Consider the following 20,832-nt stretch of genomic DNA (forward strand, 5'->3'; position numbering starts at 1 on the left):
CTCCGGCAGCACTGGTAAAACCAAACCTCGTGAAGATAAGCAAAAGAACAGAAAGAAGCTACAGCTGGGAGAGGTAAAGAGGAAACCCAGCTCTGAGCTACCCCAGCAACCTCAACAGCATCCAAGTCACTGGCTGTGAACTGGTCACTTGTCACTGAGCTGAGCTGCCCTTCCACACTGGTGCTGCATCCTTTTACCAAGTGCCTGGTTTGTTAAAGGAAACGGAACAGAACGTGAAAAATGCCTGCACAAGAAAAAAAATAAAGGACTATTATGCACAGACAGACAAGCAGACAATAATGATCTGTCTTCAGCCTGTATTTGAGAGTAGTGCAGAAGTCAGGTCTTTGTTTTCCAATGATTGCAACAGGAACAGTAGGATGAATAAATCCAAACCAAGTATCACAACTCAGTGGTCCATCCAGAGTTCTAGATGCTGACTTTGGGTAAAATCCTCTAGCCTGGACAATCTTTCAGTTCCCTTCCTCAGTCTGCAGAATTCATGGATCTTTTAAATGTTATCCAAACCAAGAAGGGACTTCATGATTGATTCTAAAAAGAGGAAAATTCCTTCTTGCTGCAAAGACTGAAGTATCGACACCACCCCAAATTAACACAATTACACAAAAGCACCTTAAGAGTTTACTTACTCTTGAGAAAACCAAGTTCAGCTTTAAATTTCACACACCACAATTTTTTCTTCCTCTACTGACAAATCTGCTCTGTTTGTTGAATAATATGGTTCAGGAACTTCAACCCGATGGGTCTGTTCAGAGAGTAACACAGATGAGACCAACCAATGCTTCCAGCACCAGAACAAAAATAATCAGGAATGGGAATTTCACAGCCTGGCCTTTCAAAGTTGCCCCCACTGAGCACAAGGTTTACAGTCATTCTCCAGATAAAGTTATGCATTTAAATTTAAATTAGGTAATGAGGGGTCTTAGACAGTTCTAACAACAATAAATCAGCTATCCTACTACAGATGAATATGCAAAAAAGTGGTTTTCAACAACACTTTATTGAAGCACTTCAAAATTATCACAATGATACATGTTGCCTTTAACAGAATAAAACCTGTCATGTCATAATTAAAAGGCACTAATCCTGGCACAAAGGTCTACTTACCCACCTTCCACTGGGAGGGAAATAAAAACATCAAGTATTTCACTTCTTTTACAGAGTATGTGCAAAGCCCCTGTGAGTGCCATTCTGTGTTTGCCATTGGAGTGACACGTAAGAGAAACCCTGTCTCACCAAGACACGCTGAACATGCAGCAGCTGCAGCCCTAAAGCAGCAGAGCCCTCTCTCAAGGGTCATGCTCTGGTGAGACAAGTTCTGCACTCACATTTTGGGAACTAAAGCCCTGAAGCTCAAGCACTCACACATCATTTCTCTTTTAACACGATTCACTGTCAGTGTCAGCTTCGAGTTGCAGCTAAATGTCCTGTTCTGCAGCCCTTTTTGGGATCCACACTGTCAGGGTCAGGGCAGGAGCAAGGCAGGGGAGCAGTGTGGGCATGCGGGGGAGCACGGTTCCTGCACAAAGCAAACCAGGACGTGCCACTGCACAGCCACAAATGACAAAGGAAACCTCAGGGAGTTCAAAGCTTGATAATCCTGCTAAGCCATACCTCAGGTTATTACAGATCCCTGCACAACACTCCTAGATTCAACAGACAGACTGTTTAAGGCATTTTCTTTGGCCTTTACTTCTACCAGAAAGTGAAGACTATGCAGTTTGATATGTCAGCACCCAAAATCTTTCCAACTTGTTTCCATCAAGATACAAAGAGAAAACATAAATCATTGAGGAACTGGATTATTGGTTCCACAGATGATGGAACAGCTCCACATTTGTGCATCTTTCCTGTTGCCAAGTGGTGGGAGAGAGCTGCTCTGTGCAGCTGCCCAGCCCTCAGCTGTCCCTGGGTGATGGGAACTCCCCTGCTCTGTAACTGCACTCTAAGGAAGCACCACCCACACTGGAGCTGGGAGGACAGGGACACTCCAAGGAAACTGTCCTGCAGCAGAGCTGTGGGGGCAAGCACAACCCTTCCTCATCTCATCTCTGCTGCTCCAGGAGCACTTGCACTGAACAGAGCCACCAGCAAGGACTGAGAGCTGATTTAAACCCCAGGACAGCACACAGTGCCCACACCCCAGCAGGTCACAGAGGCAGCACTGCTGTCCAGCTTCCAGGTATTCACCACCACACTCAGTGTCTGGCTTTTCACAAGAGCTGCTTCTCTTAACCTGCCAAGAGTCAAGACCTGCATCAGGGGAGTTTCAGGACTATGTGACACAAGTATGACTATATTGATGTCAAATGCAATAATATATGAAACTAAAATGCATCCCCAAAAGCAACTTTTGTGAAGAGAATGGGAAATTTAATCAGCCTCTTTTTACTGTCCATGCTCACTACAGAGCCTGAGACAAGAAATCACGGTGAGATTACATTTCTAGAGCACAGCAGCAGCACCCAAGTTCAGCAAACACCACTGCTAATGCCTGTGCTGGGCTCCACACCTTTATCAGGCCAGTAGAGATTTAACCTCGGACATAAAGTGCCAGATGAGTACTGGTTTCAGTCCAAGGCTGAGAAGGTGTTGAGAAGGAAACAATTCCTCCATTTCCCTTTTCAAAGAAAAGGTACCTGGCAAGTTACTCAAGCCCAGAACCAGAACAAGTGCAGCCACTCTGAGGGCTCCTTCCTGCCACAGCAGTAACCAAGGGCATCTGGCAGAGCAGCACCACAACAGCTGTGAAACCCAGCTGGGGGCATTTGGGGAGTATTGCAAATGTACCTGTTAGAGCACACACATCCTGGGGGTTCCTGTGTCTCTCCCCGCTACTTACACCTAGAAACAGAAAGTGCTACTGAGATACCACATCAAGCAGAGAGCTGTGGGCCAGTTCATACCACAGCTGATTTACTGAATGATTGGTGCTGCTATCACACCAACCAGGCCAACAAGGCTTAGTGCACTAACACTGTTTTCAGATTTGTGTCTGGAGACATTTTACTTTGACTATGAACTGCAGGGAGCTGGTTTTGCATGCAGGAAATTCCCAAAGAAATATGCACAGGATATTTAACAGGTCACTAGTCTTTCCCTCAGCTGAGTTACACATGAAGGATGCTCCAAGACCTGCACTCAGGACTAAAAACTAACCAGACACAGCTCAGTAAGTTTGAAAGCTTATATGGAGACAAGCCTGAAACAAGACATCCAATTTCTTACCATTAATTGGAAGATGCTGACTGACACTCCTATTAATAATTCAGTGTCCTAAGAGAAATTAATGCAACAAAAACCTTTGGGAAGAACAGTCAGTGAAACTTCGGATTAAAATCACAGCAAAGAATTTGTTCAAGACCTCAGTCAACAAAAGCCTCACTTTCTACTGAGATAAGAATCCTTCTTTAATTGGCAGTGAATGATCAGGCACTGCAAGATCTGACACTTGTGTAGAAAAACAAAGGTTTTTCTCTAGGCTCGACACAAGAACCAAGCTTGCAGACACATGCATTTCTCTCCTGAAAACAGAGCTCCAGAAGGCTGCCCCTACTGCAGACTCTACAGCTGACCAGTGCTTTTCACACACATAAAAAAGCCCTGCAATCTGCTCAGACTGACTCTCTGAGCTTGCTCAGGTAAGGTGAGCAAGCCCCAGGCCTCAAAGGTAGTTTTGTGAGCATTTCACTGGAATAGTTGAACCACAGAATATAAATCAGCTCAGGTATTTACCAATCCTTCTTCCCCCACTGGAATCTTTGGCAGAGGAGACAGACATCCCATTGTGTTTTTCCATTATTTCAGCCACATCAACTCAAGTCAGGCAGTTAAGTGTCAATACAACCCTCAAAACATAAGTTTATTGAATAAAGCTGAAGAGCAGTAAACCAACATATGCATCCACCTAAATAAAAAAAAATCACGTATTTACAAAGTTCAGTAATTGTATAAGTTGTTCACATGCAGAGAGTAATGCACAGGTTAACAATTGGTAGTGTTTGGATGCCATAAACGCTGGAAGCAGTGAAGTAGATAAACACCAAACACATTAAGTTTAGCTATAGGCCAGTTAACTAAACAGTGACCTGGTCCCCCACAAAGATTCACACATTCTAGTTTAGCTTCCTTATGATAGGCACAAGCAAGTTTGCTAAATAAAAGTAACTGTAGCAGTTCTGGTGAACTCGGGACTACAGTAGCAAGTTAATACACCCTCTCCTCTACAGCACCAGAGTATGGATTAAGTGAAACCATGCTTCAGAGAACTGAAAGGGGACAGAAAGTTAAAATGTAACTTCAGACTGAAGGCAGGCAGCGTGTAGTGTCGGTGCAGCAGTGCCAGAGCTGGGACAGGACAGTAAGGCCATGGCAGTCTGCATTAACACTGGCTCTCAGAACGGAGGGGACAAGGCTGCTCCAGCCCGGGGCTCCCAGGGATGCAAACCACGTGAGGTGAGGAGTCACACACAGTGTGAGGCAACACAAGCAGCTGCACCATGGATCTGCACACACGAGTAGCTACACTGACACTGCTGGATGAACGAACCAGTCTTAACAAGGCTGTCCCTTTAAAAATGCTGAAGTCACTGAGAAAGTAAAGCTACAGAAACATTACAGTCTTGAGTTTATACACACTTCCCTAAGCTGCAGGAGCTAGTCAAGAGACAGGATCAATTCATTGGCTCTCTTGTGCTTTGACACAGCAAAACATTTCATTGCATCTGACAGGCTTTGCACATGGTTACATCGAGAAAGCAGGCGGGTCTAGAGTTGTCACAATAGCCCAGGTATTCCATAGCACCAGGTGAAACTGTGCCCAGCCATTCCAGGAGCAGGAGAGACACTGACTAGTACACACAGATTGTGCTAAAGGTCAACAACTGCCTCGATACAAGAGCATCAGTAATTTGGGTGTCATGCAGATGCTCAGAATGCATGTTCTGGTTTCAGAGAGAGACCACGAGTATCTGGAGATAGAAAAATGTATTTGAACACAGCCTGATGTTCCTAGTGATTTGTTTTCATGCTGGAATACTCCGATTTTTGAAAGTTTGACAGAACAGTCCATTCCCATTCCCCACATAAATGTTAAACAGAAGCAACAGAATGATTTTAAACAGATGACTTTCCTAATTCATCACGAGAGTTTTCTTTTTCAAGTGACAGGATCTCAGCTGTAGATTAGTGATGCTGATCTATGCCTTGTGCTCCCCTCTGCAAACAGTTTCCATTTCTCTGCTTACATACACACATCACATGCATCTGTGAGATCAATCAGTATCCCACAATTCACGCTTAAATGTTTTCTAACTACTGTATGTGGCATCTTACAGAATCTTAATGCTGTCAAGCATCAGCATCTTCAAGCCACTAAACACTAGAAATAAAACACTTGCTGAAAATCATATAAAAACCTGGCCCTGAAAAACCAGAACAGAGTGTACCATCGTAGTTAACATGGTAGAGATATTTCTTTAAAAAGCCCCCCCACAACCCTCCCACCACAGATGGTTGTAAAATAAATATTTGTGCTGACTTTATCATGACAACTCTAGTTGTTTTGTGACAGAATAGGAATACAAGTCTTCAGCAGTGCACATGAGAAATGAACCGTGAAAAGGCAGATTCTTGATACAGGATTTTTGGGTAGTATCTCATTATGGAGGGAAGTGGACAATTGAGATTATGGCCAACTGGTACTGGAGATTCCAGGAAGATTTCAGCTTCTTCTAGATTTTGAATGCTGAATAAGCCACTGAAGCGTGATATCTACAGGGAGAGAGAAGAGAAGTTCCACATTCAAGTGTCTGTATTGGCACAAGTGCCAAGGCTCTGGTATTCCAGTGTCCCAAACACAGGACAGGAATATCCCAGCCCTTCCCTAGAGGATGGCCCAGGGCAGATGAACACTATGATTTTCTGGATGTTTGCTGTCCGTGCTTTGATCCTCTAACTGCTCAGCATCCTTTAGGTAACAATGACAGGCATTGCCCCACACATCCTGGTTCCTCAGTTCAGTCCATTTCTAGGAAAAAGATATTCCTTCATGGCACACTTCACTGTGGCTCCAATAATTAGTTTTAGATCAGCACTGCTCTATTCAGCCAGCCTGCAGCTCCTCCTCTGATGAGAACAAAGCTGGTTTAGCCCTGTGGTACAAGGCACCATGCTCCTCCCTGCCTGGAAGAGGCTCTGCTAAGGAAGAGAAAGGCCCTGCCTTTCCCTTGTGTTAAGCCTTGAGTGGATCTCCACAGAAGGGAGTCTCTGCTTCCATCCAGCATGTCTGAACATTTAACTGATGCAAAGGTGACAGGGGCTTCTTGGAAGCCACAACTGCTCCACAGACTATTCAGTTTTCCTAGAAAGAAGCTTTTTTCCCCTACAAAGCCGTCCTGGTCTCCTTTAGAGTTTCTCCTGGGAGCATCACCCTGCAGTCTCCTCATCAGCAAACTCCTGTTACCCTGGCAATGCACCAGTGTTAATCTCATGGCAGCCATGAAAGGCATCAGGAAAAGGGTGGAAAGTGTTGTTAAATTCTGTTTTCACTCAGCTGAGGTGACTCAGTTTACTCACAAAGCTTATGGCAAACACCAGAGATTACAGGACATGGTTTCTGCTTTGAACTCCTCAAGTTCTGAAGCATACGATGTCTGTGACAGAAAAAGGCACTGTTTGGCTGCAGGGGACTGGCAGATGCCACAGCACAAACTGCTCTGATAACACAGCAAGGGAAGGTGATTATTTCAAGGGAAATAATCTTGGGGAATAAACTTGAGGAAAAACTTGCTGTGAGTACTTGGCATCCTGACCAAGTGAGGCAGAGGTGACCTGACAGAAGTATAAAATCATTCAGGCCAAGCCAATGGACTAGTCAGCTCTTTCCTGCAAAGTGACTGAAGAAAGGAGCAGATTTCACAGGGACTGGAATTTTTGGTAAGTACACCCCTAAAACTTTAACACCAGTCAGGCTTCCTCACTGCCATCAGGAGTTATACTGAATTTAACCCATGCACTCACACACTGGGCTTTGATTTGTTCCTTGTTTCCTGAAGACAGGCAGTTTGTTTAAGAACTGAAAATCCCCCCAGTCCATCATCTGACAGCACTTCATAATTCTCAGTGTTTTGGGTTAATAATTACCTATATTATCTTTCTCTTTGCAAGAAATTGAGTAGCAGCAGATTTCTCTGTCCTGAATAGCAGCAAGATTCCTAGGAAAGAGAGAACATGTCAGCACACATTTCACTGACACAAGGCTCTTACTGACAATCTGAGCTGCTCCTCTTCCCCTTCCCCAGACAACTGGATCTGTACAATATTCAGTTACCTGCTGTTGCTGGGTTTTCCACTCATAAATGCGAGCTTCCTGATCTAATAAAGCTATGTACATGAATTTATTGAGGAAGAGAAATGTTTCTTAGCAAGGGTTAGACTTACATCTTTTCAATTAGCTGTTTCTCATCCAAAGCATTAGGAAGGTCTCTCTTATTTCCAAGTACTAGAACCTGAAATCCAGAGAAGGAAATGGTTGTGGCTTTGCTTAAAAAAACCCCAATCAGACAAAAACCCCAACCAAAACTAGAAAAGCAACAAACTTCAAGGAAGTCTCATGAGCAGTGCACATCTGCCTATTAAATCTAATGGAATGAGATATTCACAGTTAAACCAGATCAAGAAAGAAGACTGACCTAGTCACAGGGAAAGAGGGGGTACAAATAAACTGTTCTGTGCAAAGAGCAAGCAAGAGAAGACATCAGCTGATAAATCTCAGAACACTTGCAGCACAATAATTGAGATTCCCCAACTTATTCTACACTTCTGTACTACACTGTGGTTAACCTTTAGTCAATAGCACAAACTCATACTGTGGAATCCTCTAAACTACTGCTTCAATTGTATTTATGATGTTTTGTGAGCACTGAGTGAAATAAGACCACTGAAGGTCAAAAACTGGTTTAAGGCACTGGGGGCAGGCACTGTCCATGCTTATACTGACCAGTAAGGTTGGGCTTTATAATTCAGAGCTCAAGGCAGACTTCAGAATTGCTCAAGTGATGCACATTCCTCAGAGACATTTAAAGGTGTTTAAGGTGATGTTACTTACAGGGATTCCTTGTAACTGGGGCTTGTCTAGAAGATTGTGCAGCTCATTCCGAGAGGCTTCTATTTTGTCACGATCTGCAGCATCTACCATGTAGCTTTAAAAAGAATTTCAGGTTAGGTCAGTGACACTGAGCTCCTGCAGAAACATCACTCTTTTCTTTACACTGCCAGGTTTGGGCACATTCAACAAGGCTTTCAACAAAGCTAGGACTTCGGAGCAAAGAATTTAGTTCTTTAAAAAAATTCTCTAAAACCAGAGCAGAAGGAAGATGCTTTGAGTTAGCACTGCCACCCAGTTCAGACAGGGAGGAGTTAGTACTCCAGATCAGACCCTGATAAAATAACCCATCCTGAGCCCTGAAATCAGTCAGCCCTGAAGGTCAGTGTGGTTGCAGTGCAGGTTCAGAATCACAAGGAGAACTACAGAGTGAGGCATGCAGTGTTAGGGAGGCTCCCAGAGAAGAGAAGCCCGTGTGAAGGAAGCAGAGCTGAAGGAAGGACACTTACACAATAGCATTAACTCCTCTGCAATATCGCTCCCACATGCTCCGGAATCGGGGCTGCCCTCCTATATCCCAAATCTTAAGGCAAGGGGAGAGAGACAATTTAGCCATGCACTGTGTTTGAACATGTCAGGCAAAGATAAGACAAGAAATCACTACAGTCTTTCCTTTCTCCTTAAGCAGCTGCTTGACCCCTCCCATCTAAACCAGGAATAATCCCTTGCACAGCTGCTCACAGCTTAGGGCCCAGCAGCAGGAGGTGCAAACTGGAGCACCTTGCACCAGATGTAACAACATCCCGTGTGTGAAGGTTACATACTGAGCTACACAAGAAAACACAATGTATTCACTTTTAAAACCTTCCCTTAAGCAAACTGATGAGCAGGAAAGCAACATCTCAACGTTCAGATCTAAGCCAGACAGCATTATCACAACAGTGCTTTAACTAGTCCATGAACCTGGGAATCACACACAGATTCTCATTTCAGAAGCTCCATAAATAAACATAAATGTCTTCTTAAGCTACTCGACACATTTAGCTGAGCCTCTTCAGTGTTCTATATTTGCCTCAAGGCTGGAAGCAAAACAGAGCAAACATGTAAATTTCAAACTAGAACCTAAAGAAAACAGCCAACAATGGCAACATACCTTTATTGTAACATTACCCTTTGTAACTTTCCTCATGTTGAAGCCCACAGTAGGAATCATATCTTCACTGAATTGACCTGACTGGAAAACAGAAAAGACAAAGTTAAATTTAGTGCTTATCTGACACAACCGGTTTAGATAGTAAAATATCACAAGCTTTTCCTAACCATTCACCTCCCAGCTGAAGGTTTTACGGCCAAGAAGTCGTGAATGTTAAATCCATGTGTACTGGAGCTTGTGTGAAGTCAGAGAAATCGTTTCTTACAAGTACTGCAATCGTTTTTCAAGCCTTGAGGCAGCCAGGGAGCAAAGTCACCTGGGAAAGAGCTTTGCACAGCTTAACAGATGGACAGCCAGGGCAAGGGGAGGAAGGAGCCATTCACCTGCTTCTGCTGGAGCCAAGGCCAGCCCATCGGGATCTCCCAGTTACCTGGGAGCTAGAAATATCCAGAAGGGCTCCCTCTGATGCAAGCTGCTCTCTGGCCAGCCTTTGCAGCAACAAATCACTCTTGTGGAGGAAGCCTCCAGCCCACAGGTATGGGGTGACTCCTGAGCAGTGTTAAAGGCTGCAAAGTGGAAGGACCTGCCAGGTCAGCTTCCTGCCAGGCCAGTGTCCAACATGGGCAGCAATGGCGAATGCAGCTCCAGAGGATGCGAGCTTGTTTCCAGCATCACTCCCAACTGGGACAGAGCTGCTGCAAACAGCACTGCACTGGAGAGCTTCTCCAGTGGCAGATGTTTTACTGTCTGTAACGCTTCCATCTGCAGCAGCTTGAGAGCCAAGTTCCCAACTATCTCCTGCAGCCGTAACAAGAGTTTTCAACACTACTACAGATTTCTCCCTTGGCTGTTTGGCAGAAGGTGAATCAGCCACAGTGGCCATTATGAAGCTCACTACATCCATTATGTGTAATAGAACCAGACAGTCAAGCACATTTGGGAAAATTAGGGTTGATCCCAAAGCATTTGGTTGTTTAATTAGGGTTTGGTATCACAGCAGCACAGTCTGCATCTCTCCCCTGACACTGGCCAGAGAAGTTCCCTGGGGTTCAAAGCCTTTTGGGATCTCTGAACCAGACACACCACCCCAGAATTAGGGCCTGACTGCCCACAGGCTGCAAGGAGCAACTAAACCTGACCAGGTGGCCATGAAGGGCAACAGCTCCTGGCTTGTATCAGGAACAGTGTGGCCAGCAGGACCAGGGCTGCATGAGGAGCTTGGGTCAGACCCTGCAGCATTGCTTCAGAAGCCACTCTACCCCTTCTAACGCGGCAGGGTGGATGCTCAGTGGGAATGCCAGTCCAGGAGCTGCCCATTCCTGCCCGAAATGCCAGGGCCTGAGCTGCCCATTGCAGCCAGAGCAACCAGCACAGCTCCAAGCCCATGGTCAGCTCTGCTGCCACGCCTGGGGCAGCTCAGTTCAGCTCCTCAAACCAATCTTGCCTCTGAAGGGTCACTTGCCAGTTGCTCAAGCACCACAGCATTCCTGCCTCCACATTCCTGCCTCCACAGTCACACCCCACACCCACAGCTCCTATCCCAGCGTCTCCCAAGCACTCCCTGAGCCTCCATCTCTGTGCTGCTGAGCCTTATCCCAGATGCTGCCAACTATTCCCACTCAGATCCTTCCAGATCCTTCTCTCGAGAGCTGTTCTTATCAATAGGAACACACATTCCAGGAACCTCCTGGACTCAGCACCTCCCTGCTGCGTTTATTTCCAGCAGACATGTGGGAAGCTGAGGTGCCCTATGAGAACAAGGCCTAGCCACAGTGAGACTTCTCCCAGCAGCTTAAGGAGGTTTTTGGTGCCTCTTCATCCTGGGCTGGGTGGTCTAGAAGAGACTCCCACCAGGATATGTGCCTTGTTGGCCTTCCCCCTGATTCCTACCCATAAACCACCTTATCGTGACCCTCCATCAGGCGCTAGGCTGCCCAAACACTCCCTGCCCATCCCTGTGAGGAGTTTACAGCCCTCCCTTGCAGCACTCACTGTGCCACTCATCCCACTAATTGCAGTACCCATTTCATGTTCTCCCACTGCTCTTTCAGGACACAGATTCCTGCAGATTGGAGCAGCACTTCATTTGCCACATCTTTAATGTAATGTTGAAATTACTGTGACCCACCACAGGGAAACTTTTACAGAATCTTCAGAAAAGAATGCTGCTGCATCTGATTCCTTCCCAAGTGTTCACTACCCACGCTGCACATCCCCAAACTTGTTTTAACTTGCTTAAAACCTCAAACCCTTAAAACTGCAGTCGCTCAGTTGAGTTTCAGCTGCCTGTTCTCTGCTTTGCAGAGGGACGATCCAGAGCTGACATAAACATATGGGTCGGCTCAGGTCTTCATTTGAAAGACCTTCCCTGACGTGAGTGTGGGTGTTCCTCTGCTCACTGAACCCATTGGAAGTCCCCTTCTCTTTTAAGACAGGTCAAAAATTGGTTAAAACGATTGTAAAGGATTTTAGCAGCAGACAGTGATCTCCTTTGATGGATTCTGCTACCATATTCAACTGCCTTGGCCCAGAAACTGTTCTCTACGCTCAGAATTTGGAGGGCTTTTGTTTACTACCTCCTCAGAGGAAAAAAGCCAGGAATTCCGCTTCAACTTAGAGTATTCATATGCAAAAGCTACTCTGAAGAGCAGCACAAAAGGAACATACTTTTACTAGCAGTCACTTGGTTTGAATCAGCCTTCCCTCCCAGAGCAGAGTACTGGGTGCTATCACTGTGTGCTCACAATAAGATGCTTTCTCCTGAAACACCAGCTTTAAAACAAGTTTGATATGCACAGCAATATTTTCAATTTCCCATGGGAAAGCCTTTGGCTGTTGTCACACACAGCAGCACTGCTCAAACACTCATCAAGGACAGCAGCCTTGTTTTCAGCACTGGAGCCCACCCCAGCAGGCAGACCCTGAGCTCCCTGCAGGGCTCCTGGAAGGGCAGAGCTGTCCCAGCAGGGATTCTGCTGGAAGCCTCAGCCCCGAGGTCACAGAGCATCAGCACAAACCGAAGGTCACCAAACAAAGTTAACTCCAAGCCTGTGGGAGATGAGGGCCAGGGAGACTAAACAGAGCCGATTTCAGAGGCCACATGCACAAAGAACCCCCAGGACTAATCCTTCAGCCTCCTGGCTTAAGGGATGCTCCCTTCAAAGCTCCTGGAGAACCCAAACATGAGATTTTAGTGCAGCGTGAACCCACTTACCCTGATGAGTACTTATGCTGGATAAGGATTATTCAGAGCAGCAAAACTACATCCAGACTGAACTAAGGGACTTTATTCCATGGATCAGTTTGGGTTCAGCTCACCGGGTATCAGTGGCAGCATTAAATCACAGACTGCAGCATTTCTGAACAAGCCAGCTACAGGTACAGCTCATTTCCCAGAGGAAAACTTAGGACAAGTGTTTAACTTGCCATCCCCTGACATTCCAGAAGTGTACAAAGGATGCAAGTTTAGTCTGTTTTATAATTCAATTAATATTACAACAACCTTATTAAACCTACCATTTCCAGTTGTCTTGAGTCAAACCATAAACCAAACAACACACATTTGGATTTCTTCATCTGCCTCACCAAAACCATAAGCTACAACCAGAAACTCAAATTCCAGGGAGTTATGAAATAGTGGAGTGGTTTCAATTGGGATGAACCTCAAAGCCCATCCAGTTCCACCCCCTGCCATGGGCAGGGGCACCTTCCACTACCCCAGATTGCTCCAAGTCCTGTCCAGCCTGGCCTTGGACAGCTCTAGGGACTGTCAGCCCCCTAAGCAGCTTGATTCTGATTCCACAGCCTGCACAAGGACATTCTTTGTATCATCAGAGAAGGTCAGGGCAGCCTTTAGTTTGCATCTCATAAAGCTGACATGATTCACTACTGTTATGGGACCAATTTCTTCACACAGGTTTTGTTATCACGCAGCAAATATTGCTTTATCTTTAATCATAATACTTTTCATCCAGCTAGATGAGATCACAAACAAGTTTAACCAACTAGGAGACAACACCATTGGAGTATGGAATCCAGCCAGGACACTCCCAATCCACCTGAACCAGAATATTACACTAAACCCTGCTGCTCATCCCTAAAAATTTCTTTCTTTTCACACTAAGAAAAAATGCTGCATGTCTCCAAAATGTCTTCTTAAAAAAAAGATTTTAAAAGCAGTGCAATTTTAGCATTATATCAAGCTACCCCTACACTAAGCCTCCTCTGCAACACTCATAGCCTCAACCAAGCAGTGCCTCATAAATGGACAAATCAACTTTCTACAGTCCAGCTTCCTTCCTAAGAAATACTTCAGTGTTCCAGCCACTTGTGATCATGATCAGAAGCCTGAACTCCAGATTAGAAACTTCAATCCCTGGAAGGCTTCCCAACAGCCCTTCCAGGAATGATTCCTGCAGAAACCAAAACAGTGGTATATGACAAGAAAAGGCACTTTTATTTCCGCAGCCCTGAGTTTAATTGAGTATTTAAAAGGACGTGGACTGCTTAGCAAATATCTACCATAAAGAAGGCATATGTCTGTCTAGAAGGCAGTCATGTAAAGAGCTCAGGACATTTCATGTTTCTGATAGTCAAGAAAAGTGTCCTTATCCAGATGATACCACTTAAAGCTCTGCCACTGCTTACAAAGTGCTCTACAGGAACTCAGGACCAAGATGGAAAAAAGAGATTCTGATTTCAGTCACCTGTTTTAGCCCATCCAGGGTACAGCAAGCAAGGCCTCAAAGAAAGGGTCTGAGTCACCTCCTAGGAGCTTTATTAGCTAATGAAGTGATGCAATGCATTTCAAGAGACTTCTGCCATTAAGAAACACTTCAAATTTTATCAGCCTTCTCCCTTAGCCAGTGTGTATGAAGTGACAACACACGGGATTTATGGCCTACCTGGGTAGTTCAAAAGGCATTAAAACAGCAGTGAAGCTCTTTAGAGCAATATTTTTCTGCACTTCTCTGGTGTGACTTCTTCAAGTCAAAGTTACTTCTAACAGTCATGAGAACAGAAGGAAGTTGCAGCTCCCAGCTGGCCAAACGAATCTTTCGTTGAGAGGCACTTCAGGAATTGCCTCTCTCTAGAAACCACAGTCTCATTCCAACACTTGCCAGATATTCCAGAGTTAAAAAACCAACCACACTAATTCAGGCTCTGACACAAATCCTAAAGAGGGACCTTATTTACCGTGTCACCACAAACAGATTGAGTTTAGTTCTTGAACCTAATAACTGTATCAGAAAAGTCCAGCTTCTCCCACTCCTCCAGATCTCTGCTCACTGAGCATCAGGCTAATGAGCTTCAGTGCCAAACACCTGGATCAAGGATCAACCTACCAGGCGTCAGGCAAACTTCTACAGAAACCCCAGGCCATGCCACACTTCCATGCAATGGGCTGTGGAGGCTGCAGGGGTGCCCTGTTGTTCCCCTGCAGCACACCTGCGGGGCTGTGGGCAGGCTCAGCTTACTTGAGTCGTGTTTCAGTGGCCTCACACGGCCCCAGCAGCTCCTCATGCTCCCCACAGCAGCACAGCCACGGCTCCCAGCTCCAGCTGCCAGGCTGAGGGAAGGTGGGAATGGCCACGAGCTGCAAACACCACAAGATCCTGCAGAGGCTGTAAATAATGGGCATTTCCAGGGCTCGGCTCAGGAGCTGACAATTCCAGATGCGATCCCGGGATGACATGCAGTTTCTCTGAATAAGAGCCACAGGCCATCCACATTAGGGAAATTAGGACCAGGAAGAAATGATATCCTCCCTTGTGAGCAAGTTTACTCACACACATGGAAAACTTATGCTTAATATCTAATTAGAGACAGTGACTAATGCAGAGCCTTAGAAAAGCAGAAGCTGCATTAGCTGAATCCAGCTCTAACGAGATTTCACTGCTAATGTTGGGTTTTAAACCTCCTAATCAAACTCAACACAGGAGGGTTTGGGTTGGAAGGGACATTCAAGCCTATCCAGTGCCACCTCTGCCATGGCAGGGACACCTTCCACTAATGGAGGCTGCTCCAAGCCCTGTCCAAGCTGCCCTTGGGCACTGCCAGGGATCCAGGGGCAGCCCCAGCTGCTCTGGGCACCTGTGCCAGGGCCTGCCCACCCCCACCGGGAAGGATTTATCCCTAATATCTAATCTAAACTCTCCATCTCTCAGTTCAAATCCATTCCCTCTTGTCCTCTTTCCAGGCCCTTGGTTAGCCTGATTACAAATCAAGTGTTTGTTTACACCTGAGGAATAAATGTGATCAAAACCTGCCACCAATCTAGAAAAGGATTATTCTAGAACTGGATTGTCTGCCCCTCGTGGCCTGTCCACTTCAGCAGCAGTCAGGCCTTGTACCAGCTTCCCTGTGTAACTGGTTGAGTTTTCCCTCTAGTTCCATATGCCTGATCTGATGGGCAGAGATTACATTAGACATTTATACTGGATTAAACTCACTGTTGGCAGACTGGCAGCAGCCCTTTGTTAGGCAGCACACAACCTTCTAAGCCACACCGAGCTCTGGTGTGCACTCCAGCCTTCAGAGCTGTCCTACAGGACATCTTGCTGTGTCATTCCTTTCATTTCAGTTTTGAGGAATCCCAACAGCCTCATCCACCCAAACCATTAACTGGCCTGCAGAGAGCACTTGTTCTTTTCCTGCACTCATTCCCAAATGCAGACTCTGAACTAAAGTCAGTCAAGGAAGCAAATAAGAAAACAGCTCTGCATGCCATGGACTGCACTGCTCTAAAAAATGATTTTGCACTGGTAACTGAAGCTTATGCCATTATTTTGTTTAAACCAATAATACAGACCTTTGGGCAAACCCTTTCCCTCTGGTTTTTTTTTGTGTAAAGACTCACCAGATTTCCTAATTAAAAACCTCAGAAATGTGACCTGATGCTTCCAAACTAAACCAGCTAAGGAGGCTGTGTCAGCATGCTCAGCAGCTTCCTCCTTGCCCGGGGTTTTGCAAGGCTCCCTGAATGGCACTCACTCAGATAAACGCCTGGGTGTGATCCTAACATGTGGTTGAAACCTTGCAAGATTCAACCCCCGCAGAGGAGGTTGGAAACAGACTCCAGCTTTACTTAGGGAAACTTCTCCCACTGGAGACAACTTAGATGGACTCTGATATGCAGCTACTACAGCTCTGACTGCTGCACATACCTGCAGTGAGCTTCACAGGTTACTCCCCAAACTCGTGCTGCTGCTGCTGCTACTATACGGAAGCAAAGCATTTTTTTGTCAAGTGCCATCACCAGGAGGACTCCAGAGCATGAAAAGCCTGCCAAGAGCCCCCAGCTGCAGAAACACTCCAAGCAGTACCAGCTCAGCAGCCACAGACTGAGGCTGAACAACAATCTCAGAGCTTCATTTCCACAAATCCAAGCCAAGATGTATTGGCAGACTGTGAAAGAAAAGGTTCCTGGAATTCCTGGGTTACTCCAGAAACTTTTAGCTGACAGCTAGTCAGAGAAGTTACCTTTCATGAAGTAACCCATTTTCCATGATCATCAGGAGCCCACTGAGTGCTCACACCTGAGCTACACGAGGGCTTGGTTATGGTTTGCCAGGATGTTTGTCAGTGTGCAAGGATGATGCATAACTGCAAGAGAATGAAAGTCCTTTTCCCAGCCACTAACTCATTCAACTGGCACTTAAATAAATACATTCTTACAAGTATTCCAAGGTGCTAAGGACACAGCCTCAAAACCCAAGAGACAAGCTGAAGGTGGGCTCACTCTAAAGCTGGAGCTATCAACGTTTTTATTCTAGGTGCACTGCACTCAGGTCACTCACACTCCCTGAAAAACCAAAAGACACCCTGGCTGCCCATTTCAGGAGCTCCCAAAGTCCAGCTTGTCTCCTGGAATGTTTTCCATCCCATACATCAGCAGAGCAGGACACTGATGAAGCTGAACACGCCATTTAGGCAAAGCCACTCTTTATCTCGTTCAACAATGGAACAGCTTCGTGTAGGAGTATTCCCACACCCTTCCTTTACCTGCTCCAGGCACATCACCAGATCAGCAGGCCCCAGTGCAGCAGTTTGCTGCTGATGGGCTTGCGCTTGTGAGCTGCACTTCTTAGCTAAGTTGTACCTTAAGAGAAAGGAGATTATTTGATATGGGTTCCAGCAATCGATAAGCAAATACTTGTGAGGAGAACCGTGAGTGGGTGCTGACACTTAAATGATTTAGGACTACCGAAAAGCAATCAAAGGGAGGCGGCAGCTTAAGACACACAATGTTATCTCTACATCTGCTAACAGAGCCCCGCCACACCGACACCCTGACTGGAAGGCGCCTTCAGAGCCCGCTGTAGGCCGAGCCCTGCTGTGCGATCGGTGTCCCCGCGGGTCTCATTAGCCACAAAGGTTTAGGGAGGCACGGCAGCCCCCGAGGCTCAGCCATCCCCCCAGCGAGGGCTCACAGGCTGCTCCCCCCGGCCCGGCCCGGCCCGGCTCCATCCCCGCGGCCTGGCCCGGCGCGGCCCCGCTCCATCCCCGCGGCCCCGGGCCGGACTCAGGCCGCCGCCAGCCCCCGCCCGGCGCCCCGCTCACCGCGATGACGTTGACGAAGGTGGTCTTGCCAGAGTACTGCAGCCCCACCAGGGTCAGCTCCATCTCCTCCTTCCAGAAGAGCGAGCGGAACCAGTCGAGCAGCCGGGACAGCAGCGCCAGCATCGTGGCGGCGGGCGGGCGGGCGGGCCGGGGGCGCTGCGGGCCGGGCCGGGGGCGCTGCGGGTTGGGCCGGGCGATGGCTCCGGCGGGCCGGGACGCTGCGGGCCGGGCTGTGCCGGGCTGTGCCGTGCCGAGCCGCGCTGGGCTGTGCCGGGCGCTGCTCTCGGCCGCTCCGGGACACCCGCGCTCGTCCGGGCCCGGCTCCCCCCGCCGCTCTCACGTGACGCCGCGGTCACCCGGCCCCGCCGGCCCCGCCCCGCCTCGCAGCGCCCCCTGGCGGCCGGAGGACCCGCGGCGAGGCCGCCATGTTGGGTGTGGTGAGGAGTGACACCCACCCTGAGCCGCCATGTTGGGTGTGGTGAGGAGTGACACCCCCCCGAGCCGCCATGTTGGGGGTGGGGAGGAGTGACACCCACCCTGAGCCGCCATGTTGGGTGTGGTGAGGAGTGACACCCACCCTGAGCCGCCATGTTGGGGGTGGTGAGGAGTGACACCCACCCTGAGCCGCCATGTTGGGTGTGGTGAGGAGTGACACCCACCCTGAGCCGCCATGTTGGGGGTGGTGAGGAGTGACACCCACCCTGAGCCGCCATGTTGGGTGTGGTGAGGAGTGACACCCACCCTGAGCCGCCATGTTGGGGGTGGTGAGGAGTAACACCCCTAATCCTGCCATGTTGGGTGTGGTGAGGAGTGACACCCACCCTGAGCCGCCATGTTGGGGATGGTGAGGAGTGACACCCACCCTGAGCCGCCATGTTGGGTGTGGTGAGCAGGGCTGTGTCACCCCAAGCCCGCCATGGAGCAGGGTGGGCGGTGGTGACACCCCTGACCCCTGCCCTGCCCTCTCCACCACGGGCTCCATTAGGTTGGGGAAGACCCCCAAGCTCATCGAGTCCAACACCACCTTGTCACCCAGACCTTGTCACCATGTCCAGTCATTCCTCGGACACCTCCAGGGATGGGGGCTCCTCCACCGCTCTGGGCAGCCCCTTCCAACCCCTGACCACCCTTTCCATGAAGAAATTCCTCTTGAAGTCAAACCTGAGCGTCCCCTGGCACAGATTCCGTCGGTGTTCTCTCGTCCTTGCTTGCCACGGTGGGGATGGGGTGAAGGTGTCAACCCTCCCAACCCTGTGCCATCCCTGTGGTGCTGTGAGAGCCCTTCAGGGCCACCCACAAATCCAATCCCAGCTTGCAGAGGAATAAAATTTAAAAAACATCAGCTGCAATGTCTCCAGTTGGCCCAAGTATGTTTGAAGAAAGTGAAACACAAAACCTTTTGTGTGCTCACATAACTTCCAAAACCAAAGGGACAGCCCACTTCACCTCCTTATTCCCAGTTACCCTCACATAACCAGATGTTTTCCAGAAGTTCCTGCCTTTTGCATGGACTTTGGTAAACTGACTTTCTGCTTGACCCAAATAAACTAGGAGTAGAAAAATAGCATTTAAGTAGATAACACTGACCAAACCACTCCATTAGGTGCATTTATCACAACTTATTGAGGTCACTTTAGTTTCCAGCAGGAAGCACTTCCGAGTGCAGTTGAAGGAGTGGCACGCATTGCATGGACTTTTTGGGTGATTTACCAGGGTTCTGGTCGCTGTAACTGGGTTTTTTTTTAATTCCCAGTCAAAGCAAGCCCAAACTCACAAATTTTGTGGCTCCGGCTCTCTGGGGAGTTACACAGTGGCTCGTGCACTGTGAGGCCAGGCAGGAACAAATGGAGATATGGCAGAAAAAAAATCACAAGGAACCTACAGGATGGCAGAGGAATATTTTCTGTTCCCCTGAAGCACAATCTTTTTCCTCAGGATTTCTTATGATGTTGCAGTAAAACTTTCATGGCTCAAATTAGGGGTTATTAATGGATGTTAAGCAGGATTTGTTGGTTGTCAGTAGGTTGGAAAAGACCTACTGTTGTGCACCTGGCTGCAATGGCTCTCAAATTATTTTACAAATATTAAAGAGCTAAGAAAACACATTAAGAATGGGTTGGGCTGCCTGGAAATGAACCACAGGTTACATACAGAAACATACACACGTGCACGGGACCCCTGCAGAGGATTCTCCTTCTCCACTGCTGGCAGAAGGAAAAGTTCTAAATCACACAGAAAAAAAAAAAATAAAAGAAAAATTTCTGAGCCAGAAAAAATGGGTGTCACAAATCTACTCTTCAGAACAGTGTAAAAGAGGTGTAAAACAACAATTAGAATGGGATTGGTATAAAAACACCAAACAGTGCACTGTGATATTTCCTGAAAAACTTCTTTGATAATTTTTTTCAGAGAATTTTTTCCCTTGGGAAGATGAGAAGCCTCAGCTTCTCCATGTTTTGTTTTTCTAGAATGTAGTCTGGAGATGGTTTATCCAAACATGTGAATTGGTTTTAATTAATGGCCAATCACAGCCAGCTGAGTCGAACTCTCTTATTCATTCCTTTGTAGCCTTCTGATGTATCCTTTCTCTTTCTTTAGTATAGTTTTAGGATATAATGATGATATGATATATGATGATATGATATATGATGATATGATATATGATGATAGGATATATGATGATAGGATATATGATGATAGGATATATGATGATATGATATATGATTGATAGGATATATGATTGATAGGATATATGATTGATAGGATATATGATTGATATGATATATGATTGATATGATATGATAATAAATCAGCCGTCTGAGAACATAGAGTCAAATTCTCATCTCTCCCCTCGTCCTGAGAACCTCACAACACCACACTGGGGCATGGTGTTGGGGACATGGATCTCATCAGGAGGATGCCCAGCCCAGCCCAGCCCTTGCTCTGCCCACGGCTCCCTGGCCTGGGGAGATCTGCACTAATTGGTCCCTGC

The 20,832-nt window shown here is 47.1% G+C and overlaps 1 protein-coding gene across 1 annotated transcript; it reads right to left on the reverse strand.

Annotated features, from left to right (window-relative positions):
* Positions 1 to 1,002: 1,002 nt before the first annotated feature.
* ARL8B (ADP ribosylation factor like GTPase 8B) lies at positions 1,003 to 18,103 on the reverse strand. The gene is made up of 7 exons (XM_030227917.2): positions 17,841 to 18,103; positions 9,279 to 9,359; positions 8,635 to 8,708; positions 8,129 to 8,222; positions 7,462 to 7,529; positions 7,165 to 7,235; positions 1,003 to 5,793 (listed from the first exon to the last, which is right to left on the reverse strand). The coding sequence occupies exons 1-7, from the start codon at positions 17,961 to 17,963 to the stop codon at positions 5,744 to 5,746; spliced, it is 561 nt and encodes a 186-aa protein (XP_030083777.1). The 5' UTR covers positions 17,964 to 18,103; the 3' UTR covers positions 1,003 to 5,743.
* Positions 18,104 to 20,832: the final 2,729 nt, after the last annotated feature.

This window comes from Serinus canaria, chromosome 12 (genome assembly GCF_022539315.1).
Source record: "Serinus canaria isolate serCan28SL12 chromosome 12, serCan2020, whole genome shotgun sequence".
NCBI lineage: Eukaryota > Metazoa > Chordata > Aves > Passeriformes > Fringillidae > Serinus > Serinus canaria.